This window comes from Drosophila yakuba, chromosome 3R, assembly GCF_016746365.2.
Source record: "Drosophila yakuba strain Tai18E2 chromosome 3R, Prin_Dyak_Tai18E2_2.1, whole genome shotgun sequence".
Taxonomy (NCBI): domain Eukaryota; kingdom Metazoa; phylum Arthropoda; class Insecta; order Diptera; family Drosophilidae; genus Drosophila; species Drosophila yakuba.
In genome coordinates, this window is record NC_052530.2 from 26,623,584 (window position 1) to 26,650,716 (window position 27,133).

At 38.6% G+C, this 27,133-nt stretch overlaps 2 protein-coding genes across 3 annotated transcripts; one reads left to right on the forward strand and one right to left on the reverse strand.

The window, feature by feature from the left end:
* Positions 1-117: 117 nt before the first annotated feature.
* On the forward strand, positions 118-8,761 carry LOC6538456 (CD81 antigen). The gene is made up of 5 exons (XM_002098944.3): positions 118-493; positions 4,720-4,914; positions 5,353-5,532; positions 5,603-5,818; positions 6,363-8,761. Exons 1-5 carry the CDS (start codon positions 428-430, stop codon positions 6,510-6,512), a joined length of 807 nt encoding a protein of 268 aa, XP_002098980.3. The 5' UTR covers positions 118-427; the 3' UTR covers positions 6,513-8,761.
* A 183-nt stretch (positions 8,762-8,944) lies between these two features.
* LOC6538457 (Kv channel-interacting protein 1) lies at positions 8,945-26,059 on the reverse strand. 2 transcript variants are annotated; one of them, XM_039375393.1, is made up of 7 exons: positions 25,950-26,059; positions 25,161-25,577; positions 14,319-14,787; positions 13,520-13,589; positions 13,192-13,262; positions 12,917-13,111; positions 8,945-12,173 (listed from the first exon to the last, which is right to left on the reverse strand). In XM_039375393.1, exons 3-7 carry the CDS (start codon positions 14,472-14,474, stop codon positions 12,045-12,047), a joined length of 621 nt encoding a protein of 206 aa, XP_039231327.1. In that variant the 5' UTR covers positions 14,475-14,787; positions 25,161-25,577; positions 25,950-26,059; the 3' UTR covers positions 8,945-12,044. The 2 variants fall into 2 exon arrangements, with proteins under 2 accessions (XP_039231327.1, XP_002098981.1); XM_002098945.3 differs by having other exon boundaries at positions 25,882-26,054.
* Positions 26,060-27,133: the final 1,074 nt, after the last annotated feature.

Consider the following 27,133-nt stretch of genomic DNA (forward strand, 5'->3'; position numbering starts at 1 on the left):
CGCTTTAGCAATGTTATACACCCAAGTCTTTGGTATATTTTAGAGGTCACCAGGTTTTAGTATTTAGCATTTCTATACCCGCTGGTATATTTGAACGGCCCCGTTAACGGTCGCACTGATTCAAGAATTTTACGTTGGACGGACGCCTTGATGCACAAATAAAATTTTTAAAACAAATCGGGTGCAACGGCCAGTCGCGCAAACAGTGGCTCAAATCGCTGGATTTTAGCACGGGAAAATTAGAAAAAAAATACGAAAAATATAGTGCGACCGACGGGGTGTTTTGAAAAAGTGTTAAAGGTCGAAAAGTGCAGGCGACACTGCAGTTCGGGGTTCCTTTGAAAAAGAGCATCTCCAAGTGGTTGACAAACCAGTTAAATCACAGCCACTTTTTAAGGAGTTACCCATTTGAGAATATCAATCCGCCATGGGTCTCAACGGCTGCTGTTCGTGTGTCAAATATCTGATGGTCCTTATAAACATTTTATTCTGGGTATGTAGATTCCAGCAGCAGCAACAACTATGCGAGATTCGATTCTCTCCCATCACAACAACAACAACTGGAACACCCGGACCTCCTTTCGCGCGCGTGTGTGCGTGTGTCTGTGTGTATGTGGGTGTTGCGTGAGCGAATATGTGTGTGTGTGTTGTGTATTCCCTACGCCCCTCTTTCTCTCGTTAGGGTGTGGGGGGGCGGGGGAGGAGCCGTGCGCACGCTCTTTGGAGTCCTACCGCTCTTTTAGTCCCTCTCTCCATTCTCCACTCTCCCGATCCCAGCGGTGCCCAAAACAAAACTTAATTCATAATTATTATATATAAAAACGAAAGGGTGACTGCATTATAAACTTGAAAGTCAACTTAAACATTCATATAAACACATTGTTTAATAATTATTATTAGTTCTACTTTAAAGCGCTATTTAATTTTTATTTATTTAATACCATTAATAACTTCAACTGGCTTTTTAAAGCGACATCACTGTATCTATCCCCCTCCCGTTCGCACTCCCTACCGCTCTGCTCGAACTCCCGCATAAAAACAATAGAAGTTCCGCTGTGGGAGGAGAGTGAACGACACACACACACACTCACTCACCTCCGCACGCACACAAAGAGATAAACATTTAAGCATCTCCATTCCCACCTCCCACTGTTTTCTTTTCCCTCCACATGTTTGTTCAGTTGTTTTTCTTCTGCTTCTGTCTTTTCCTGTCTCTTTTTTTTTTTGTTTTATTATTTTTATAACGCATACGTGCCTTTGATATTTTTACAAACTTCGGCTGGCTTAATTCGCTAAAAAAGGACCTCCTCCTCTCAGAACAAAAAGGGTTTATTTTCCTTGCCCAACTTATCTGCTTGTTGTTTTACGCAATTTTTGACTTTCAACATTGCCTCGTTTGGCTTTCAATTGTTTCCATTCAATTATTATCTGCCACTGCGATTGTTTGTGTTTGTTTTCCTTGAGTTTTTCTTGGGGTTTCCTCTTGTCTTCCGCGGCTTGCGAAATCAGTTTCGCTTTTCCTTTGGGCAACAAATTTAAAATTTAGATTCTTATGCGGGCTGTTTTCAATTTTTTTTTTGGTTGGTTTGTTGATTGTTGCTGCCTTTTTTCGATTTCTGTCTATAGTATTTATTAGTCAAAAGCTATTTTCGAATACGGGCGAGGAACAACACAAACTTACGCGTCCGTTCAGTTTTTCGTTGTTGTACACTGAGAGAAAATCCAAATGGTTTTCCAAGTTTCCCAATTATAAGTTTTCGAAAACCTTTTGTTCGTTTTTTCTGGAACATGTGGCTCTATACTAATAGATTACAAATTAATAATACATATTTCCCAATAAGATAATGTAATACATTTGCTTTTTGTGTAATATTCCTTGATCTGTGATGTTTTAGTATTCATCGTTGTTGTTGTTGGATGCACAGTGGTATGCGTTTGATTTCAGTGGAGGAACAATGAGTGATAGAAATGTGATGTGTTTGTGATGCAGTTCATTTCACTAATCGTTTGAACTATTTTTAGAGCGGTGTATGGATGAAAGTGCGTCAGATTTTATTTATATGGAGCTTTGAAGACTTTTCATAGATTGTTTTGAGGCTATTTTTAGCCAGGGCATGTTATCAATTATTCTACAAACCCACAATATATATTTTCATTCAACTTCTTAAAACATGACCACTGTTTGAATTGTTTCGAATCTTTCACCACTGTGCATCGGTTTCCAAACATTTCCATTTTCATCGTCGCCGTGGGGCATCGTGATCAAACGCCACGATCTCTGAGGACGCTGACGTTCCAATGAGGCCGATATCCCAGTTGAAAGACGCCGGGGGAGGCCTATGCCAAAAGCGTCCAAAATGCTAAACGGCCGGCGCTGTCGTCATTGAAGTTGACGGTGACCAAAACTAAAAGATTTTCAAATATTCCGTCGACCATCTGACACTCCTATCCTGTCCACCCACTAAAAAAACCATTTATTCATTCGCAGTCGGACATCCATAGTGCAGAATTTTTAAATTCCTAAAAAATGTAATATTTTGCTTTAAATTAAGTAATATTTCATAGTAACGATGCTGGCCTGTATCTATTTTCAATTCGCTCTGACATGTCACAGCTACATACCTAATTCGCTGTGCTATTTTTCACTCAATTATTCATGAGTGGCGCTTCATTCATTTTTCAATTTGTATTTTCAGTTTATGAGTTGCATGATGGCTGTTGCCTTATGGCTGCGATTTGCCATCGATGCGGTTAATTGTGGGGCAAAACTGTGACTGTAACTGGACATGCAATGCAAGCCCAGCTGGCTTTTGCCCCCATTTTTTTTTTTTTGTTTTTTTGCAGTTTGGAAGCAGTAAAATGCTCTCTCGTTTTCCGCTTTCGACGCCTCGGCTCTGAAAACTGGGTCAACGAAGGACTCTGCACATTTATTGGCCCATTCGGCGGGCTTTTTGTTTGTTTGTCTTGGACACGCGACATGGTGTCAGATGTGTAAAAATATGTATGTGAAAACGTTCGGGGAATCGTAAAATTCCAACAAAGATATCTACAAACAAGGCGTGGATTCAGTTCCTTCAGGGAAAATGGGAATGATTCCAAACGGGGTCAACTTTTGTGCTCTAAAAGGATAGGGAATTGGGGTTTATCCAACGTAGTGCTTAGTATATAAGAAGAGAATAACCCTTTTCTTTAAATAAAATGTTTAAAATTCAACTCAACGCTTCATATTTTGTATAATATTCATAGTTATTTCACTGATCCCAGTTATGCAAACAAGGTCTTCTGGTTACAATGTACTTATGTCGTCTTTGCATCAGTCGTTACTCAATAAACTGCCCTCGAATGGGGCAACATTGTATTACGTTTCCATGAGTAGTTTTTCCGTTAGCTGCACACACTCACATATTCACATTCATGAACTTTTGGGCCAGCATATCGTGCACTTTGTGGCACACTTTTTGTCTCGCTCACTTTATAGCAGCTCTCTCTTTCGTGGACCACCCACATAAAGCCGGTCTCCGCTTCTCTTATATTTCTTAAGATTTTCAGATATATTTTACGACTCTTGCTTTTATACTCATTTTTCCTGGGCGCCAAAAACTGTTTCTAAGGTCTTATATCTCATATTTTAGTGTATCTTCAAGTTAAATAGATATTTGGTAATTGCGAGATCCACTGCGTAATCTTATCAAGAAGCTCTGATGCTCCAGTTTTCTAGGCAATTGCAAAAGCATTCGAGCTGAGAAAAAAACACGAGATAATAAGTGTTTTGTATTTGGAAATGCTTCCCAGTTAGCCTTTGTTTCTTAAGTGGTTCTAAATTTACATATTTTCCAAGTAATATGTGCACTTGTTTACATCTCTTGATTAGCTCTCATCGCACACTCGATTTCCCTGCGATGAATAATTTTGCTGAATAATTAATGAACTTGCATAGACACCTCGATGCTTGGCAGCCCAACCTATTAAGTCATAAGCTCTTTATTAGATTTTCTCACTCATTGCACGAGCGGAAATTTAAAAACAACATTTTTCTGGATGGTTGGGATTGGCAGCAGTGAGTTAAGTGTTTTATTTCTTGGCAGCAAACCTAAGGAGAATTAAATAACAAGAATTCCTTTAGCGGAAATTCAAAGAAAAGTTCATATTTCGTTCGCTGATAACCCGAGAAGTGAGATAATAACAGCTCGCAATTCTCATATTCTCGCTGGGGATCAATGTCTTGGCACTGCTATATATAAATACAGTATGTCTTGGCGATGAACGCCAAAAATTTAACTCGAAACCAAATTTTATATGCCGTAGATTTCTTAAACGCATCATTAATTTTCGAACCTAATGGGCCTGTTCTTATGGGTTTTTAAAAGTTCTGGGCTCAGAAAGCTGCCTTTGAATTTGTATGCTGTATTGAATAACTGAAAGATTATTTTACTTTACTTGGTTTCATGTTACTGCTTTTAATTAAATTAAAAGAAGCACAACAGCAGTTGCTATATAGTCTGTGTCCAACTTAGCTGACATCATATGTACGAAACTATAGAAGTTTAAGGGACGGGAAAACTGGGCGGGGCAGTAGTCTCCCACTTTAATTGCCGCCTTGCCAGATGGCGTCATTGACGCGTGTGCCCAGTGTGATGGATGCAACCATTTGAGAATTACAGCGAAAATGTGTAAAAATAGGTAATGCTCTACTATATGTTGTACTCTTTTCGCTTGCAGCTCATCGGACTGACCATCGTGGTGACCTCCGTTTGGATGCTGACCGATCCCACATTTATGCTGTCGATGACACAAAACTACAATCATTATCACATAGCCCTGTATGTTTTCCTGGCCATCGGCATCCTGATCACATTGGGCGCATTCTTTGGCTGTTGCGGAGTTTGTCGGGAGTCGCAATGTCTGCTGGTTTCGGTAAGTAAAAGTGCAGTAAAGTACTATCATAACCAGTGTCTGGGAATTCCAATTAAAATGGATGCAAATGTGTGGCCCACACTGTTCCGCTCGTAAGATTGCAACGGACGTTCGCCCACAATGCCTTGGCAGTTTGGCAAAACGATGCACTTGCCAAAATAATTTAAAACCCAATTAAATTTTATTGTAATAACGGAAAATTGTTTTTAAAGTTATGTCATTTAAAGTACTTATTCCATTTTTGTAATAGAAAATATATTTTATATTTATAGAAGACTATAGATTCTTTTTGAATTATGTAAAAAAAAGTTGCAATTTTATGGAGTTCCTTATTGCGAGTGCAAACATATCTTTCTTAAATCGCAACCAGTTTATTTACTCAACGCCCACGGGTGCGACGCACACTCCGCCATTCATAAATCTGAAATTCTCTTGCAGTTCTTCTGTGTCATACTCATCGTGATGGTGGCACAAATCGCAGCCGGGGCATGGGCCTTCCACAACAAAGACAAGCTGGATGACATCGTGCGGGCGGCAGTCAAGTCGTCAGTCCAGGAGGAGTACGGCCAGTCCACCATGAGTTCACGCACCGTCACCTTTGATACGCTGCAGAAGAATGTAAGTGCTTGGACATACCCACCACATCGCAGAGAAAAACGATTTATGCGAATTTCTTTATCGGTTTCAGCTGAAATGCTGCGGTGCCGATGGACCTGGAGATTGGGCCACGAGTCGTTTCAATAATGTGGATCGCACAAATATTGTGGAGATCGCCGTGTCTTCCATGAATGTCTTCTATAACATACCCGAGTCCTGCTGCAAGGATAATTTGAAGGATAACGAGTGTGAGCTGTCGCGACGCTTGAAATTTGGCGGCCCCTTGAACAACGCTATTTATCAGCAGGTAATGCCAATGACCAGGCAAAGATAGATTTTAGATTATTGAAAAGCTGCGTCATACGAATTTTACCAGAAAAGACATAGTGAGAGTGTAAGAAAATGAATAAGATTAGAACAAATTTATACACTGAGTCATTCATATAGTTTCTTTCTCTGTAAATTTCAATTAATTGACCATTCATTCAACGATCGCTTTTCGATTCACTGAATTACCGAAAAACCATCAAAACTCAATTGATAGGTGTGTCCGAATCATAATTTCTTGGCCTGCCGATCGCTATCGCCGCCCGGCCATAAAAACTAATAATCCTTTTTTCTGCGGTTTGAACGCACTGCGTTAATAAAAATTGACGCCCGCCAATGCCGAGACGATAAAAACGTATTAATTAATATTGATATTCAGCACGCATCTCAAACTTCTGTCTGCCAGTCTGGTTGGCTTTGCTGTAAGAGTAGATGCAGAGAATGCGAGCTGTAAACAAACTGAATGAAAACCGAGCTGACTTTTATACAAACCGATTAATGAGTTTTGTATTTGTCTCTTGCAGGGCTGTGTGGACAAGCTGATTGAGATCATCTACGAGAACTGGGTCACCATTTTCGCCGTCACCGCTGCTGTCATTCTGCTGGAGCTGCTGTCCCTGACTTTCGCCCTGAGCCTCTGCTGCGCGGTGAGGAATCAGCACTACAAGGCCTGAGAATTACAGAACTCCCATAGGGAAATCACGGACGATGAGAAGTACTAACAAACCAAATCGAAACGGATGCATAGCGAGCGTTATTACTGAAGACGTGCGAATGGGGAAAAGCATTTAGCAGCGAGGGCTAGCGAGATAATGTACGGTGTTCCGTGGTCAATACTTTAACAACACAACTGACGACAGAAACAACACACTTTTGTAGTACTTTTAACAACAAGACAAGCGAAAACAACACGAGACAGCTGAGCAATTGTATTAGAGATGAGGCAACCAACATTTTGGAATTTGTGAAAAGTTTTTAAAGCACAATCCACAGGAGTCTCGCACACAGCGACTTTATATGAACTTGATACGCCAGGAGAGCAAAAACATACAACTCTTTTTTAACAGAATATTTCTACCACAAAAAAACACAGACAGTAAACTTCATATATGTACGAACAACATAGGCAGCTCCATAATACTTAGCCTAGCGAAAAAATTTTGAATTCATAGATACATACTATATATTAAATATATAGATCAAAGCATAAGCACAAAAATATAATGTTAAATGCCAAAACAAATGGAAAATTGTAAAAAAGAAATCAAGCAAATTTCTTTTAAGATTTGTTTCCTCCCATAAGACTCTTGAATCAAATACTTATTTGTTTTTTTTTTAATGTGGCCATTTTTGTATGCTAACACCATGCCAAAAGAGATATAAAATCATATGCACGTATGCAACATATGATAATAGCATTCCACAAGAATGAGAATGATTGACAGATTTTTGTTCTGGTTAAAACGCATTGCCATCCAAAGACCCAGCCGAAAATATATTTTCAAATCACTTCTGAACCTTGTGCAAAATGTTGTGCTAAAATCGAATACCATTCAATTCGTAGAGCTTCGCGAAATTAAATGCCAAATATTTTATGTATTTACAAAATTGTAATTTAATTTATTTATCACCTATTTATTTGAGCATAAGCAATGAGCAAAAGCAAAACGTTAGGAAATTATATGTAAGTGTTGGCCATTCTGTTGACAAACAGCATTCTGTATATTTACTCCTTAAACTATCCCCAAACAGTATAATGGTCAATATGATCTTACGTCTATCTTAAATAGATGGGTACATTTGTATAACTTTGCAGTTACTTTTACCATTTTAGCGATTGTACTGCGATTGAAGAAACAATTTGATCTGGTAAATTATTGTAAGAACTGCAAGAAGATACAGATTAGTCCGAGTGATCATTGACCATGCTGTGCACAACCTTTAAAATCACACACACTTAAAACGAATTTTGTCGAATCCAACTTACCTGCATCGAAATATATTTGATTTTTCCCGCCTCGTGCAAGGGGAACTATTTATATGGGAAACCGTTGAAGCAGCACAAAATGTTAAATGAATAGTACACACGAACGAAACAAAAAGTCTCTATATTTACATTGTATTTTTACCATACACCATAAACTAATTGAAGGATATATATTTTTTGTAACATTTTCATTTTATTGTTGTTATATGTGAATTTTGTTGTTAGTTAAGCGTAGCCTGAACGTCACACTTTGTACCCCTTCACAACGTTTAAATAAATTAAATCTACAAAAATCAACATAAGGACAAAATTATATTAAATTTACAAAAACAAATCGCAATAAATATATATTGTATTTAAATTTACACATTAAAGTAAATTATTTATTTTAACATTTCTTAGTAAGTAGTTACGTGCGGAATTTCATGGAGTTAAAACACATAAAAGTAATAAAGTTTTAGGCTAAGAATTAAACCTCATAAAATCAACGTTCATCTGTTGGAATTGTAGCAAAACATTGGAATATTTAGGAAATAAAAACTTCAAAATTAAATGTTCTCTAAACATTAAGCAGAATTGAACGTAGCTAAAAATATATACATATATAGCATAAAACTCCATCAGCATCTAAAATCAAAACCAAAATAAGTAAAGCATCTACTCTTCAAACAAAGATACAATCAACTCAGCATCTTCATTACATACGGAAAATACACAGTTTGTATGAAATAGAAGTGCACATTTAGCAGGCATCTAACATAAAATCGGAAAAATTAAGCAATATGAACGATGCTCAAGATCTGTATTTAACAACATAATACCTACAAAAAAGGTTCAGATAACACTCAATCATTATTGATAATTGAGATAAATTATAGAAAACCTCAGCATACAAACTGATATTTCAAATAAATAAACAATACAATAAATCCAAAATTTGTGTTATAATTTATTTGTGGAGGGATTTTGTTTGAAAACGAGATCAGAAACTATACCCCTTACTCGTAGAGAAAGAGGGTATACCAGATCGTTGAAAACTATGTAACAGATAGAAAGAAGCGTTTCGTCTTCCGTGTCTAAATCAGTAGTAATTAAAAACACGGTAATAAAAACACAGAGTACATAATTAAAGTGTTATTTTTATTAAAATGGTTTATCTCTTTTACTCATTACCCAATTTGTTGTTGGGCTTGTTTTTAAGTTTATTTTCTTAATTGTTGGTTGGTTTTCGTTTTAAGTGGCATAAAAACTTATTGTTGTTTGTATTTTATTTTATGTCTCGTTAATAGACTAAAACTTAGGTACAACAGAGTTTTAAATCAAATGTTCGAGAACTTAAGCAATAATGTGATTTACTAAAATTAAATTCCATTATGTATTTTTAAGTAGACAATACTTAACTTTAGGTACATTTTAGTGGATTTAGGTATAAACACATTTTTAGGTTCTTTTAAGAAAAGCTATCCATTAATGGTAATTTGAAAAGTTTACAACAAATAGCTTTACTTTAAGAATAATGAATGTTTACGGTTAATATCAGCATCTTTAGTCAAATGAAATAATGAATTTTACGCAAATGGTTTTGTAGTCGCTTTATAGATTAATTATTGAAGGTGTATTATATGAGTAATCGCTTAGAGAGCTTACTATAATTTACTTATAAACAATCCAAATCACTAACCACGTTTTCTTTGTTAATTTTCTTGTATTTATTATTATTATTGGGATAGCGCAAACCATTTATTTAGTTAACAAAAGGTTTTAGATTCCATGGCTGAAAAATTATTATCGTAATTTACATTTACTATAGGTACATTTGGATTAAATTTAGTTTTAACGAAATACGAATTAAACGTTGTTTTAAAAATAAGTTACACCACTTTAGTTACACCTATTATGTTGTCGTATCGGAAACTGATTCCAGCTAGCTAGTACAAATTAAAGGTCGATTTCGACATAGCGTAATGGATAATCTAGATAGTAATCTTTCCGGACATTTAGCAGCTAAAACCGATTTCTAAACATTATCTTCCCATTCGACTGGTTAAATAAATAATCTTTAGTTTAATATTTAAGTGTTTAACATTAGTATAAGCGTTTCAATTTCATTATTTATTATGTTGACTAGTTAGACACATAGCTTTCCTCAATTCGAATGATAGATTAATATCAATTAGTTGCCATTTGGTTTTGGTTTTTTGTTTTTTGGTTTTGGACAGTGTACGTTCATATTGCATAGATCGTTTTCTTAAGAGTTAGAAATTGTGGGTGGTTTAACGAGTAGGTCGCATAGGTATTTGTTTAGACAAGAATACTTTTATATTCAACAGAATGTCCTTGTTCAACACATTTACTAATGCTAAGATTATTTGATGATGGAATCGCTTTAAATGGCTTTGCCGTTTTGATGGGAGTATTTTTAACTGATCGTTACGTTTCTTCTTTTTTTATATTTGAACCCTGTCTGAAAAATGGTGGAAGAATCCTCGCCTAGTAGGTATGCTTAAAATTTAAAAATATCTTTATGCTTAACAAAGTCGTAGGCCTGCTGAAGCTCCGATTCAACCTAAATTAAATTATGGTTGAATCTTTATAAAGCCCCTACGTGTAATAATTACGGTTGGCATAGTTTTCAAAGACCAACATTTAGATATTTCTCGTCTAAAACACAGTTAACACATTTTGAAACGACACCTGCTAAGTTTGAGTATTTAAATGAAAAGGTTCTGACGTCATTAAACCACTGATTCCTGATTTCAATTTCATTTCCTAGTGTCCTTCGCTTAAGGCTTTTATACAGAAACATGTTTTTGTTCGAAGCAACAATGGAAGAACAATGTGTACAACTAAAAGCGGAATTAGGAAATATCAAACCACATTGATTGTCTTGTCTTGTTCATGCACAATTAAGCACTCAATGTTTTTATAAAAACGGTCTCGTTTCATTATTATGTTACATTTTCATTTCGCTGCACAAGTTTTCTCCATTCCAGAAGATAATTCCTCTGAAGTTTTTTTTTTTGGGGAATGATGAAATGGGTGTAAAAAATATGGTGGTCTTTACGAAAAAAACCGGGCAAAGCGTCGCGTGCTTGTGTGTAAATTTGTTATGGCAAGTGTAATTTAATAAAAATGTAATTTAATTGAAGAGTCGTGTTGAGAATTGCATTTATCATTAAAAAATCAACACGACCTTGCATAAATATTAAATCAAGCGTAATTGTCAAGTGCTATTTATATATCGGTGGTTGGTCGGGCACACAAAACCCAGGCATTATTCATTCATCTGTTTATGTAGTATCTATTTTTTTTATTGCCGCTTTAAACCAATATGGCTGGGAGATAGCTTTATTGAGACAAATTGTAAATTCAATTAGTTGATGTGAAACAATAACGCACAAATTCAAACATATGGAAATTAAAATGGGGCTAATAGAATTTCCCACAATCTGAATTAATTTCATTTATCCTGCGATTCGCGTTTTTCTTCCTAATTGCCAGTGAAGCAAATAGCTTAAACTGTTTAGATCTTTAATTTGGCTCGCTCGAAACAATAAAATCTGAAAAATGTCTATAAAGGTGAACTAAGGAAATCCATTTGTTTGTTTTTTTTTTTTGTTAGGCTAAGTGTAAATTTATACTTTAGTATTCTATTATTTGTTATGCGTAATTATAGTAAAGTAAATCGTGTTGAGAGCTCGGTTTCTCTTGTTGTCGGTTTACCAATTCCATTCCTGAATCAAACATTTGGTTTGGTGGTTTAGTTTAGTTCTGTTGTCGAAATCAATTTCATTTACACATATATCATACATGCAAATATTTATATATAGTAAATACATATATAAGACCAATTCGCTTTTCACGGCAGGATTAAATTCATAATATGCTCAAAAAATTACATATTCTTTATAATCAATCTTAGTCGACCTCTTCGTTAGTTATATAATAACACACTCATAAAGTTTAAAGATTTCTTCCTTCGATATTTGCCTAAACTAATTTTAATTACTAATATGTTTCATTTCCTCGTTTTCCATCAATTTCACTGGTGTTTTTCATGCTTGCTTGGGGTTTTCCCCCATTTTTTTTTTGTTTTATTTTTTGTAATTTTTTTTTGGGGTTGTCAATTTCTTAGAGTTGTTTGTTGCACTTATAGATCTATAAGAGATATTATAGTCCTGGAATTGCGTAGTCCCGGCTCAAGCTCCCCCTCTTGTCATCAAAGGTCGTTGTCGAACATTTGTAGCGATCGAGTTACCAAGTCGTCCTTCAAACAGGCCTCCAAAAACTCCTCTATCGTTATAATGCCATCCTGGTTCAAGTCCAGTTTGCGGAACACACGATCCACCTGAATAATAAGAGGTAAAACATCATGAGAGTTACTCTTTAAATATAACGACCATACATCAATTTTGGTAAAGACTCCGAAAGTATCCCTATAACTTATCAATTAAATTAAGTTACTCTCGTTTCCGTTTATTACTTATAAATTTCGTTGACTGGCACAAAGCAATTTTCCATTTAATCGCTCATTTCAATTTCAGCGACTTTTGATTGGCATTTTCGCGTAAGTATTATCCGCGGGAAAAAGTGAAACCTTCATCATTAAGTAAAATATCCGCTGCTGTTTCCGCACACGAAAGCATCCGTTTTCCCTTCGCTCGCTTCTCACCAACTGTCGTTGCAATTTCGATTCCCGACTTATGCATTCCGCATGTATGCGCACATTTCTGTGTGTGCTCCCAATCATAATTACTCATACGCACTGTGCGCCCGCTCGCCCCACTAACATCAGCGGATGCTGCACGTTTCATGAAGTGTGGCTTTTGCATAAAGAATGAAGCATACAAATCTGCGCCAGAGGAAGTGCGATGCATATGCAGATAGACATTTCAACAGAATGGCCTAGAACACAATGCTCATTGCGGATAAGCAGAGATTTGCTTTTGTACCTTGAACAAGTTGATTAAAGCCAAGCACATCGATTGTTCAATGCTACATGAGCGGAGTATCAAGGACGAGACTTGTACTTGTGGCTTCACAAAACTAGAACCTTGCTATTCTAGATACATATATACATTGTTTGCTTACCTGATCCCTCGCCTTGCGATCGTCCTCAGGTTGATGTGGTCTCCGACCCATAAGCTCGTGAATGGCCAAAATAATTTCACTCAGTTCACCGCGACTGATCCTTCCGTCGCCGTTCAAGTCGTACAACTTGAAGGTCCAACGCAGACGCTCATATACCGAACCTCTCAGCAAGGTCGACAAGGTGACCAGTAAATCCTGAGCAACATTGAAACGTATGGTTAAGTATAAGGTTGCGAATTATTGCGTAGATTGTTAATATAATGAGAAATAATTACCCGAAAACTAATGGCGCCATTGCAATTAACATCGAACGCTTTGAACACATAATGAGCGTATAAACTCGAATCTGTATAAATAGAACAGAAGAGCAAAAGTAGGCGTGTCAGGGTGATTTTTCTTGTTGTGTTTCTGGTTATTTGGTGGTATTTTGGCATTTTTAGCGCAGCTGCTGCAAGGACGAAATGCTCGCTTAAATGGCGCTTTATGACGCGCTACTATAAAAAGGAAAAGCAAAGGACCTTAGCGACAGCACCCGCACACACACACAGAGACACACCCCAAATGGGGGGACATTTATCCACACACAAATACAGAAATACTTACTGCCATGTGGAAAGAATTTGGCGTAGATATCCTTAAAACAATCCTCGTGTACCACGCCCTCGGGGCATTCCTGCGAAAAAAATGAAATCGCCATGAAAGTGTTTGCTCGGTTAATAACGAAAAAAGGCAAATGTTCCAAAAGGGCAAAAAGACTAGACCGCAAGAAATCTACCAAAACTCCTGAGATCATTTAATTTAAAGCACATGAATGCCTAAGTAATGCAGTAAGTAGTCAAATGAAGCAAGTTCTGCTCTACTTTTGTACATATCACTTTGTTAATTAAAAAGTTTATAACTTTATTTATTTCGTAACGAAATCAAAAGTACAAGTCACCAGCCAACGAGCAAAACGGCAAATCATCAATAAGGTAAACTGCCAGCGAGCAAAATAACACAAAGACAAACTATCAATGGGGCAAACTGTCAATAAGGCGAACTCTCTGGCTCAGACTATTCATTCACTTGACCCCCGGTAGCTCATCTCTTGTTGACCCACATATTGAAACTTTTGCGCTGAGTTGGCCTTTTTCCGCACACTTTGGTGTAAAAGTGCTTGGACACACAATCGCTTGAAAGGAGCGAATTCATTTGCAATGAAATTCAAAACGCGTGTGCATTAAAATGACAGACATTTAAGTGGCGCTCGTTTGTATACCGCTGGTACAGCTGGTCATTGATTCTTCTTGAACTTTATTATTTGGTTTGTTGGAATGAAGCAATAAGAATAGAGTTTCGCTGCCGTTCTAAACTCAATTTTAATATAACTTAAGGTGAAGCTTTAAAGATAAAGCTTTCCTACCGTTTTAAATCCTCTGTACATGACGCGGATTTCCTGCTTGGTGAACTTGGTCTGCCGGCACAGATCCTCGAGGGCAACGGGAATGGGCTTAGGCACTCGTGTGTGTTCCAACTCGTAGACCACCTCCTCGATGGGGCTCTCCGGTGGTGAGGCCATGTCGGTTGCTTGATTATTGTTGACTGGTCGCGCTGTTTAATTAATATCGCTGCTGATTATGATTGGTGGCTTAATATCAATTTGCATTGGAGGTGCTCGCTTCTTAGGGACGCGACCGCGTTCTCATTATGCCCCGAAATTCGCTGGGAGTATTCAATTTCTTTGTGCTTTTTTTTTTTTTATGGGTGCTCAACCTTTTCAGCGGCTGCTGCTTTTAATCCCTTTCGGCGTATCCTTTTTTTTCGGTTTCGCTGGTTTTTGGTTACGGTTTCCTTGGCGCCATTCTGCTAAGTCGCTAATGAGGCTACCATTGCTATAACGAAAGGGAAATTAGAGAGCAGGTGAGATTGATACACTGCGAATATATTATGTGAAAAATTTGAAAACTAGAGAAGTGCTTAGCATTTTGCTGCCTTGCGACTTTTAAAATATACCCACAACTTAGAAATATTTTTTTCTGCCACATAAAGCAGAGCTGAAAGTCAGGGCAAGGACACTTGCAGCTGCCGGAAGTGCAACTCGTAGCCGCAGCTACACCTGCATATAATGGCATCGAGTATACGCCCTGTTGACTCGCACCGCCTGAGGCAACATGCAAATGAAGATTATTATTGCGTACCATAAATCAAAGGCGAATCGAGTTATGCGCGCACTTTGGTGCACTTGCAGCACCTTCGTTTCTCCACCACAAAATGGGCGGTGGGGTTGGTTATTTTTGGGGGCGGGGCAAGGTTGTTGCCCAGATGAAATTAATGAGCACTTAACATGCAAATAAATGGAATGCGAAGTCATTCCCACTGTCGGATTGATTCGCTTCGAACGCATAAACGCATTAGCACTATGCAAATCAGCTTGGGTTGTTATTGAGTGTAATCAGAGGGCACAAGAAAGTAAATAAACTTTATTCGATTATAGATAATAGCTGAATGGAGAGAGACAAAGGGTACGGTCTTCAAAACCAGAGATTTGTATGTGCACTAATGTTCTTTAAAAGCTTTTACATACGTAACTTAGTTGAACACATTTCTTGTCTAATTCACATTTGACTATTCGATTACGTTTATTGCTCATTCATCATAATAAAATCAATTCGTAAATCCAATCCCATAAATTCACAAATTGAATTTTCTCGCAATGACTCGACTGCATCAGCTTAAATCAAATCTTCGGCGAACTTTTTCCGTTTTCTCTCTGACAAATTTCAACAGCACTTCAATATTTATCAGCGAAAAGTCAAAAAGTGTGTGCTGCGGACTATTTCCACTCTATTTCCATTTTGCATTTCCATTCCATTCTATTTGCGCCCACACTCACATAACACACACACACACACACACACACAGCCAGGGAAAGGACTCTTGTTAGCTTAGGGCGGAAAAGCGGTGGGGGAAGGGGATTTCCATTTCCGACGTCACGGTTATTTTTCAGTTGGAATTGATTAAGCGGCAGCTTGCCCAAAAAACGGGGTCACTGCGAAAGGAAATAGCTTTGACAGTTTTAATCCAAGCAAAAGTATTTATATTCTTTCACAGCTCCAAGTACCTCGCAACTCAGCATTTTCTATTGCTTCTCAATGATGCTTTTCACCCACTCATCATATATTATTTAAACTTTCATCTAAATGCAAAGTGATACGCTGCCACCTACTGTTTTTCAAATAAATAAAGTTAGAAATGTATAAAGCTAACCACAATATTTACATCATTATATTTGTGTCATACAACAACCATTCGCAACCAACCAAAGTCAGTTGCCAAAATCAGAATACGCTAAATCAGCTTGGGCAAAACTTGCAATGCAAAACTTAATTTCCCAGTAGCTTTAGGGCTTTCAGACTCCACCGAACTTTCTTGTTGAATACATTAATAATTTATAAATCGCCAAAGTAAGTCTTAAATATTTATGCAGCCAACGTCAGAGTGGAATCAATAACTTTCATCGCACACCCAGCGGAGCCATGAAAATGCGCTGAGTGAGCTCTTTAAGCCAAGAGCAACTGCTAAATGTGGCCTGCCATTAGCATAAATAGCATTAAATGCGAAGAGAGCCATAAAACCGAATACAATGTCATACTTAGCTGCAGCCAACTAATTTCATGACTCTATTTTGCGCAAATCTCTGTGGCCCCGTCGGTGGGAAAAGTGGAGGGGAAAAGTCTGGGAAAATGTGAAATAAATGAGGGTAGGGTGTAGCATGCAATTGCCTGCATTTTACAACATTTGAAACCATGTTGGAGTCACGCCTTTAGTGTGGTCAGGATTTCCTCACGTGCACTTAACGAAATCATATGCCCTCACTAGACCGCTTAAAGGTTTTTTAAACGCCTCAACCAAGACCGTAATTGGCATTGGTTTAAAGGAAACTCAGTAATTGCTTAATATATACAGTTTAAAATAAATATTCACACCAGCGTAATTTTTTCTGAGTGCCACATTCCTTTTAACACACCGCATACACCCGCACATGTGGATTTTAAATGCAGTTTTGGTAAGGCCTGTGTGCGTTTGTGGGTGTATGTGTGTATGTGTGGCTGTGTGCGTGTGTGCATGTAAAATGTTTGTCAAATATCACGTATACGACATGTGCTTCCGGCAAAGAGCGCACGAACACCCTCGAACAGACGGCCAACCGAGCGGGTCGAGTCGAGTCGAAGCCATTCATTGCCAGGGCAAAGCTAATTAAATATTAAACCAGGTCATAGTGTAAACGTAATAACGTGAAAATCCTTATTAGCCAATATTCCAATTGCCAATTGCAAACGAAACAATTTCGCATACACAGAGGCCACCAGACACTGAATTGCACTCAACAGCGAATGGAAAGGGATATGCAAATTTTTGCCTGCCAAGAACTGCATGTTTATTCATTTGTCTAATTGTGTTGTTCTTGTTGCTGCCAAGATACGGTGGGATTGCGAGGGACTTTTGGGGGGGGGGGGCTTTGCGGGTCCTGGTCCCGTGGCTTTGTGTGGCATGTCAGGACTTAAACTTATAAATGGCAACGACAACAGCAGCAGCTTTCGAGGCAAGGACAAGGCTTGGCCAGAACCAAAACTAGAAGCAGCTTGCATGCAGTCATGCAATGCCACTCGAATGATGGAAAAGAAAGCTAAAACTAAAACTAAACAAGAACGCACGCCAGGCCTCCCACTCTGCGAAACTGAAATTGTCAACAGTGGTTTATGTATTTATACAACATAATATTTGAATTTGCTTTCCATGGGGCTGTTTGTATAATAAAAAAAATTTGGCAGCTGCCGAGATGCTTCTAATGATTTGCAGTGCGCAAATAAAACGAATATTCAATTGAACAAGAAAGCACAGCGTTTAAATGCAACTTGCAATGGAAAATCCCATAAATTATTAGTTCAAGTTCATATACCATAACACAAATCACTATTAATTGATATCATCTAAACCAGATAAATTTATTTTCCTGGCGTTTCTCACAGCCACATTTAAGCCATAACAACTTGAATCTACCATACTTCTGTGCTTTTTTTAATTGCTACTTTTTATATTTTGAGCTCTACTTGTAAATGGTAATGACACTGTGCGGCTTTCATGTCTCCGAGCAGGTTCCATTGTCATTTCCTGCTGGTTTCATGCCACTTTCACGGACAACCCAGACAGCATGGCACGATGAGAGGAGTGCCAAGCTCGAAAGGCAGCGATACGAATCCGGCAGTATCTAAATACAAACTCCAGGACCTCACCGATCCAGCACGCAACCACAAAAACCACCGAGCCACTAGAAATTCGAGAGCATTATTAAATTGCGGATATATTCACGGCATATCTGTGTGTGTATATCATTCTTTTCTTTTTTTGGCCAATTGCCGTGCTGCAGTCTAAAACAATTGAATTTTTTGCCTAAGCTTTGGCTGGCACTCGACCATAAGATTGGTGGGCAAATCTCGTTGCGCCTACAAAAGACAATAAATCAACGCCAATTATATGCAATTTTTTACTACCTTCTGTTTTTTTTTGTGGCTTTTCACCAAGGCAAGCGATGACGACAGCTGATGAAGGGCTTTCAACACTTTGCAATCCGGCTTTTGGGCCAGGTCGAAAGCCAAATCAGGCCACTATGTTGAATGGGAAAATAATGAAGAACGATGCCCGTTCCCATTCCCATTCCCATTCCCGTTCCCGTGAGAAATACTCGGGTATATTCGACCCAAAATGCATTTGCATTACCATTACGTTTTCCCAATTATTGGCTGATCAATTGTGGGCAGTTTGATGCTGACGTGTGCCTTCTGGGCATTGCAGTTAATGGCCTAATTGTTTTGCAAACGGCCCAGACAGCGCTAATTATTCAACCTGATTGCACTGAACAAGACACCCAAGTTATGGGTTTGCCAGCCGATGTCTGTATGGCTTTTGCTAATTATTTATTTATTACTAAACTGTTTTCACATGAGCACGCTGACAAATGGTGTCAGAAAATGGCGTTAGATCAAAATGGTTGAGTGCTGATTTCTGATTTCACTTTAAGTGTATAATTGATGACGTAATGAATGAAAGCCACCAAAGAATGTGGCTATTCAATGGAGCTATCAATTTATCTATATTGCCTTTTTTTTTGGTTACAAATCTGACAGCATGACGCATAATTAAAGTTGGTAATTGTGCCAAACTATATTTGTGCCGATTGCCAAGAGATACGAAGTTGGCCCTGATCCAACATAAATACGAATGGCCTATCAGCGAGTTATGAGTTACTCAAAAGGAAGTCATTATTCACACCAAGGATGCAACAAGGATGCTTTTGAGCTCTATTAGCTTTGCACTGCATAAACTTAGTTTTAACCCCAGCATTTGACATTCACTTTGAGATTCGCTGGTGGGGCAGCTTGGGGAAATCAGCTAAAAGCTAAAAGTGTTGATGAAAATTCCCACCCCCCTGGCAGTTAGTTTTCGGTCGTTAATGGAAACAAGTGCGATAATTTAAGAGGGTATTTTCCAGCTGGCAACCACAACATCATCCCAGATAAGCCGGGCCAGCTGAATGCTCAAGGCGGCAATAACAAACGACTCCCAGGAGCCACGAAAAGCAGCGTGCAGCATATGGTGTTTTGCTCTCAGTTTGCAATAATTTTTTAGTTAAACATAAGAGGGAAAAGCAATTTTGGCCATGTATTTTCGGCTATCTTGAATCAACAAAGGAGCGAGCCCAGCTCCGGGCCATTATTAGTCGCTCCTGATGCTCTAATCGCACTTCCGGCACGCGACACGTAATTGCCGGCACCTGGATATCGTTTGGGGTATACTATATATTATAAAGAGTACCTCAACTTGTGGGTAAAAGCATTCCCATTTGGGATATAAATAGGAATCGCCGTGTAATTTGCTTTAAACAGATATAAGTGATAGTGGTAGTAACTATTTGAATGTATTTTTAAAGGCATTAACTGCGCTGTTTGTCTCTAGTGTAAATATTACATATTCCATTCTCTGCCAAATTGAACATTTAAATTAAGTTAATTTCCGTTGAACTGCTTCCAAAAACTCCTGTGCAAAACAACATTTGTATAGCTACAACAATGTTTGTGGACTTTTGACCTCAACTTCTTAAATCACAACTGAAAGAACCATTTCAAGCGTATCTTCAGCAAAATTGCAGCTGAAGTGATCTCATCCAACATGGAGTAGCAATCACAGATGAGCAATTCCTGCACTTAAAGTCGGCTGGAATGATAAACTTAAACATGAACTGTATACATTTCAAGTGGTAGGGCCACTTGGCTTCAGTCGAGCATTAGATGGCAATCAGCTCAAGATACACACATGCTTAGGTGCCAAGGGAATGGGGGAAATTGTGATGGCGGAAGCTTGTTACTGGCAATCTCTGGTGCAATCAGTATTCATTAATTTGGCAGCCGTTAGGACTTACTGAAAATGCAATCTATGGCAAGCAGAAATTCAGAGAGAGACTTCTATGCAAAATGGCTGGCGAGCAATAAAAAAGTTTTCACGCTGCACTTCCGGGCATGTAGAAAGTTTTACTAACTCCCTCGTCCAGAAAATGCAGTTATTTTTGGCAATGGCCAACAAGAAACTGACTTCATTGTTGGCCAGGCTAACAAAAAGCCTTGCAAGGAAACTGCCAAAATAGTTGCAACGACTTCAAATGGTTTGCGTTTCTGCGCCGGAATTATTCGCTTTTTGGGGGAGTAGTTCACTATTTGGTATTCAACTGTGCGAAATTCTGAACAATAAGTCGTTACATCGGCGCACACACACAAATCTGTATAGAGAGCCACCGATATTCGTGGATATTTCCACCCGCCAACCCTGATGGCCCCCGGAACTTCCGGTTCGGCGATATGCGCCAACTTTCAGACAATCATTTGGTCTTTGGTCTGTGGCGGTGCCCTTTTTCTTGGCCCAAAATGGCAAAAGCTTAGCGGGCTTTGGCTATAAATATGCCGAGATATGTTCATGAACTTATTGCTGCGTGGGTGTATGAGCCACAAAACTTGCCAGGATTGATTTAATTTATGAGCTGACTTAATTTATTTCCGCCAAGGACAAGTAAAATTCGATCGAAACAAGTTAAATTGGCTTAGAGAACATAATTGCTGAGCAAATTGTCTGCTTATGTGATTTCTGCTTAACTAGTCAGATAAAAGTCGAAATTATAGTGATTAATTTTTAGGATATTTGTTCCTTATAAATATGTATTCTATATGAGCTTTGAACTCTTAAAACATTACAAATATTCCAAACTTTAAGTTACCCGCCCCACTCAAAAACCAATTACATATCTGGGAATTTGTTTTCTCAACTTAACGTTGTTCTGCGAAAAATCAACTACATAACAAACTTTTTCCCTCATGCTCAACATTTGCTGTTTCACCATGGACATGAAAATCTACAAGAACAATAAGCATACCAAATAATATAGAAATGTTGCCAAAAACAAAAACAATGGACCACAAAAGTAACAACAGCAACAACAGCAATGGCAATGGCAATAAAAAGAAACATTCAACTCTCGCAACTCATACAACTTGTCAGAAAACAGTGGGAGAGTGAAAAGCGTGGAAACTGCCCAAATTGGGGGGAACATTCCGAAAAGTATGCAATACTTTTTTTCCATTTGGTCCTTCATCTTTTCGTGGCTCGTTGCTGACTTGGCAGGCCCGACATAGTAATTAATGCCAGTAAGTGGTCCGCGTTGGTGGCTGAACATAGATGTTGCCACTTTTATAACTGGGCACTTGCAAAAAAATAGGGTATGATTTAGCTATTGAAAGGAATGCAAAAGTTTGTTTATCAGTGAACTAGTATGCCTATGTCTAAAAGGGTGTTTAAGATTAAAAAGCATAACAGTAGATACCTTTGTTTCCATAAGAAAAGAATTACCGGGTATGTGATAGCTTTGTTTTCATAAGAAAAAAAAAAGCGGGTATGTGATAGTCGAGCTGCGCGCAATTGTTGCTGCACTCATCACCAGAGTGCTTGGACTTGGCAAGTTAATTGCATGTTGCCAACATATGTTCGCTTGTAAATGTGGATTTCCGCCCATGCCCCAGTGGGGCAATTAAAAAGTGTTACCAAAATGCTCTGCAGCAAAGACATTTAACTTTGCTGAAATTGCGGGTAATTTCGTTTCTTTCTTTCGTTCGTTCTTTCCATCGAAAGTTGTTTGTAACACATGGCGTATGCGTGTTACGGCTACAGGCGCTAACTTTCGGACAAACTTTGCTCTTATCAGCTGGTGATAAAAATATAAGAGGGAAACAAAAGAAGAAAAAAAATGGAAAAACCTTCGCAAAATTGATGTTCGTATGGGATGAATGGGGATGTGCAAGTTTTATAGACACATCTGGCGGTTGGCTATATAAATTTCAAGTTTGTTGCTGTTTGAAAGCTAAACGATTCGGTTTTTCCTAGCTGTTGCATATACATATGTACATATGTGTATGTGGCACATGCGATGCCTGCACACATGTTTTATGGCTTTAACCATGGCACAAGGAGTATTTTTTCCACGATAAGTTGACCATTAATGGTCGCCAAATGCTGGCAAATTGATGTTCACGCTGGGAATGGCTTGCGGTTGCCTTTGCTGGCACAAAATGCTTACATATACATATTTAAAGCGATTTAAACGGTTCGTGGTTATGTCACTCAACGAAGAATATATGCCAGTGGTATAGAATAATATTTAATGCAAATTAAATGCTTTAGATATATTAGGCACTGTATTCTCACATGTTTCAGCAACCTGATACTTGGGTGTCCTTTCCTGAAGTTATTTAACTGAAAGTCAGCTCGTTTGACCAGCCTTATTTATTCAACGAAAACAGCCAGTTTGGCACTAGTCACGCCCTTTACGCATTACTCACTTAGGCCAAGACAATATCCCACGATTTGGCCAGTAATTACCAGTGTCATTGAATGGCCCACGCATCTAACACCCAAAGTGATTAGGCACTTTATAGCCGAAAAGCGTTGAATCACTTTGCAGCTCACAGCTGCGTTCCTCATTTGATATTACTTTGCGTGTCTTTGCGTTTTGCTTGGTCTTTCCTTTTGGCCAAGGTTAAGGTGTTTTGACCTTTAACTGGCAAGTAATAGGGTCCAGATGTGCACAAAATTGTTAAATTTACCATATAACAGCTAGCAATATTTATTTTGTTGACTGTCATCGATACACATTCAATAATTAAATGATCAGCCATTATATAGTAACCACTCATCGAGTTTTTATTATTTTTGGATTTTATTTTTACAGTTTCCAAGTTCGTTTTTTCAATGTTGGCTCGTGTGTATTTTATTTATAACTTTTCTATTTGCAGTTTCGTGTAGCATACATCCCGGCGACCGCCCCCTTTGCCCCTCATTCGACCACTTGCCAAACAACAGCAGCCACTTTTATGTAGGCTCTTTACCTGTGCCTCTGTGTGTGTGTGTGTGTGTGAGTGGGGATGTGTATGTGTGAGGATGAATGAAACTAGAGCGCACCTTGATTCTATTTTTAAATGCCACACAAAACAACAATTGTCGCTTAGTTTCGCGTTAAGTGTTTTCTCATCCAGATTCCCACGACCAAGTTCCTTTTGTTGCGAGGATGCAGATGCAGCTGCAGCTTTTCTCGGCTAGAAGCACTCAAAATAGTTGGCCAAATAGCACGAAGGATTATATAAATAGATGGCTGCGAATTTAGCTTCGCAAAGGATTCTGTCTTGTCACACTCGTCAGAAATAGCCATTTAAAAGGATGTGTAATATTTAAATCATTATAAATATATTGTATTATTCTTCTATATTGCTTTAATTGGATTATAAGATTTACACTACTTGAAGTTACTTTTCGGCTTGGTGAAATCAGATTACCCTGAATAAAACCCAAATCGATCACGAATCAATGTCGCATGAGTTCGAAAACTATGCCAGCACAAGTTGACTTTTTAATCGGCTTGTGCATCTAAATGGAATTGGCATTTATTTTATGGTTTATTGCCAGGCAGCACGATAGTGCTTTTGTTGCTTATCAATTGTTGCACACAACTTTTGTTGGTTTGTTTCCCCTTAAGTGGTTGTCGCGGATTAAGTGACACGGAAACTGGGCCGAACAATGGGAATTTTTAATGACACCATTTAAGCGCGGAGTAAAAAGAATTTAAAATGCGTAACACTTCTGGTAATTAATTCTATAATATTCCCATAGAAATTGCAAGCAACTTTCGCTGCGTAAGAGTTACTAGAATCTAGAACTCAACACTCTAGCTTTTTTAGTTTCCGAGATCACCGATCTTATATACCCTTTATCATTGCTAGTAACTCAACGATTCTCAGACACATATGACTGCAATGCTAAAAAATAACATGTGTAAAGCTTCAATATTTTCGAAAATTATAAACAAGTTGTCGACACTTCTGGCAAAAGATAAAAATATGTATGAACAATTTAAAATATTTTTCACAGTGCCGTAAACAGTAAACAATTGCTGCCAGGTGCGCCTGCAACACGCAGACTCTTATTTGTTTAAATAAATATGATAATTACTATAACAATAGTAAATCGAAGCCTCACATCCAATTTTAAATATAATCTCACATGCGAAATAACTAAAATACTCTTTGATGCGTTTTTCAAACATTTTCATTACTTTCCTCAATTATTGAATGAAAAAAACCTGGCACAGCTCAAACTTCAAATAGCGCCCATAAATATTCTTCATAATTTCGCGAAAAATAAACAAAATATTTGAGACTGTTTTTTCGCATTTTCCAAGGTGAGTGTGTGAATTTTCACCCAGTCTGCGCGAGTGTGTGTGTGGGTGCTGCTGCGAAAATGAGCTGGGAGTTTGGCGCCTAGTCAAATAAATCGCATGCGATTAAAATTTTATACAAATAGCTTTAGAAGCGTGCGTTTTGCTTTGTTGTGTTTCATTTGCCGTGCCATTTCCACCTTTTCACTGTTTGTTTTTGTTTTTTTCGTTTCTTTTTTTTTTTTCATTTCTAGTCTTACTCGTAAGCTGCGTTGTTTTTGGTTTTTTTTATGGGGGCATGGCGTCAGTTAAATGAGTTGTTGTTTATAGTTCTTGAGCATGTGTGCGAAAAATTTGCATTTGTAGCGTAACGCTTTTGTTTACTTTGTAGGTTAGTTTGTTGGCCCATTGACTTATATACTCACACTCGGCTAAAATACAACATATACATATATTTACCTTCGATGCCTTTTGATGGTGACGGCAGCAGAGGCGGCGGCGGTGACGAAGAAAGCGGCGAAAGCAGACGGAGAAATTGGCCAAAACGGAGATGAGGGTAGAAGGAGGAATGAGTTGGTGATGGCTGATGGTTGATGGGTGGTAGTGGGTGGCTGGGTGGTGAGTGGCAGGTGGTGGGTGGTATTAACCTCAAAGCATGCCAGCAAACAGCTCCTCGAAAACACTCGACTTTACTCCTTTCGATATTTATATTTTCCTGCCCTTCCGTGCGAGTCTCGTTTTAATTTGTTAATGATTTGGGCTTATTCATTTATTTGCATTATTTGGCGCTCACTTTTTTGTGTTCTGTTCGCTTCTTATTTGGTGTTATGTTACATTTTAGCTAAACTTGAGGTCCTGTCTCAACGATTGTTGTTGCTGTGCGGAAAATGCCAAGCAGCGAATGTAGCAGCAGCCGCAGCAGCAGTGGCAGCAGCAGCAGCAGCGGAAAAAGAAACAAGAGGAAAAACTGTATCTTTTAGATCCGGGCATATCCTTTATCTCGAACAGCGACTGCGACGCTGGCCGAGGCAGCAGCTGTAGCTGTAGCTGGAAAATTTCCTTCAACTTGTTTGTCTAACTCTCGCATTGCTTTTCATTGACACTTGCGATGTTTGGGCAATTAAATCAAATTTGAAGTGACAATGATTTTCAATGATACAGCAGCAGCAACAATCGTTACCATATAAAATCCAGCAAAAAGAAGAACTCGATAGCAGCAAAAACCGCGCAGCGTTTTCCCCCGTTTACCGTTTCGCCGTCAGGCACACACTTTTCCACACACTTTTCCCCACAATAGAAGCCAGAAACCGTTCGACGCGCGCACGCGAGTGTCCTATACACAACTGATTACAGGACTGCGAAAATGGAAAATGTTTGCCAGCAGCGACGCTTCGGCATTCGGTTTTCCCTCGCTCGGAAAATCTCCGGCTACCGCAGCCAGGCTTCTGTTGCCGAAATATCCGGAGCCACTCCGCCGTAGACGGAGAGCGAGTTCGCCGGAGAGTGGGTGCGCACTCACTTGGGTTGCGGGCGGCGGCGTATAGGGTATAGCATAGCCCTCGGCGGTTACAGTGGACTAAGTGGCCATATTACGCATATAATCAGTTAATTGCACGTATAATTTCTATATATATATTTCTATATATTTGTGCATAGGAAGTGGCGCTTTAAAGGGCAAATATATTAATATGACTGACCACGTGGCGTATGAGTAATTTTTTATACATGTTACTAATGAAAGACAGCCTGTTAGGTAGCATTTCCATTCATAAAAACATGAATAATATAATAATAAAATAAAATAATTAATAAAATATTATTTTTGACTGCAGGATCTATAAAGAAATGAATTTTGGGCAACATGATTATATACCTCGTAGGAAGTGCCACTGGAATCATATTTAAGCTGATTATGAAACTGTTACCGCTTTGAACACTCTGCAAATGTGCCCACTGTGCAAGCAGCACTCATATTCCTCATTCATCTTGCTCAGCCCGCACAATTGGCTGCCAAAAGTATTGCCACACCAGCCTCGGCGACTTTGTCCCTTCACTTCAGCGCCGCAAGTGAGGCAGTCTGGCAGTCTGGCAGTCTGGCAGCCTCTAGTTTGCTGCTCCTGGTCCCCAGTGGAGCGTCTTCTGTTACGCTGCTGTTATCCTGCAGACCGCGAGGGTCCTGAGAAATGACACCCATGAGTTCAGGATGAACACGACGCCACGGCAGCCAACCAATCCTCCATTTCATCCAATTCGCACATCTGTACATACATATATGTAGGGGGTGTACATATGTATGTACATATGCTCGTCTGTTGGACATTTGCACTGTTTTCTTTTTTTTTTGGCAACGAATGGACGCGGAGGGTTTACAGCCAAATGACAAGCTTAGTGTTTTGCATATGCGTGTGAGCGTGCACTGAGAAAAATTAGGT

Excerpts from the sequence above, each read along its gene's own strand:
- LOC6538456 (XM_002098944.3), top strand. The coding sequence starts at position 428 with ATGGGTCTCAACGGCTGCTGTTCGTGTGTCAAATATCTGATGGTCCTT. Across the intron at positions 494-4,719 it reads TTATAAACATTTTATTCTGG|CTCATCGGACTGACCATCGT; the intron begins GTATGTAGATTC and ends TTTCGCTTGCAG. Across the intron at positions 5,819-6,362 it reads ACAACGCTATTTATCAGCAG|GGCTGTGTGGACAAGCTGAT; the intron begins GTAATGCCAATG and ends TGTCTCTTGCAG.
- LOC6538457 (XM_039375393.1), bottom strand. The coding sequence starts at position 14,474 with ATGGCCTCACCACCGGAGAGCCCCATCGAGGAGGTGGTCTACGAGTTG. Across the intron at positions 13,590-14,318 it reads TGTACAGAGGATTTAAAACG|GAATGCCCCGAGGGCGTGGT; the intron begins GTAGGAAAGCTT and ends TTTTTTTCGCAG. Across the intron at positions 13,112-13,191 it reads ATGGCGCCATTAGTTTTCGG|GATTTACTGGTCACCTTGTC; the intron begins GTAATTATTTCT and ends AATGTTGCTCAG.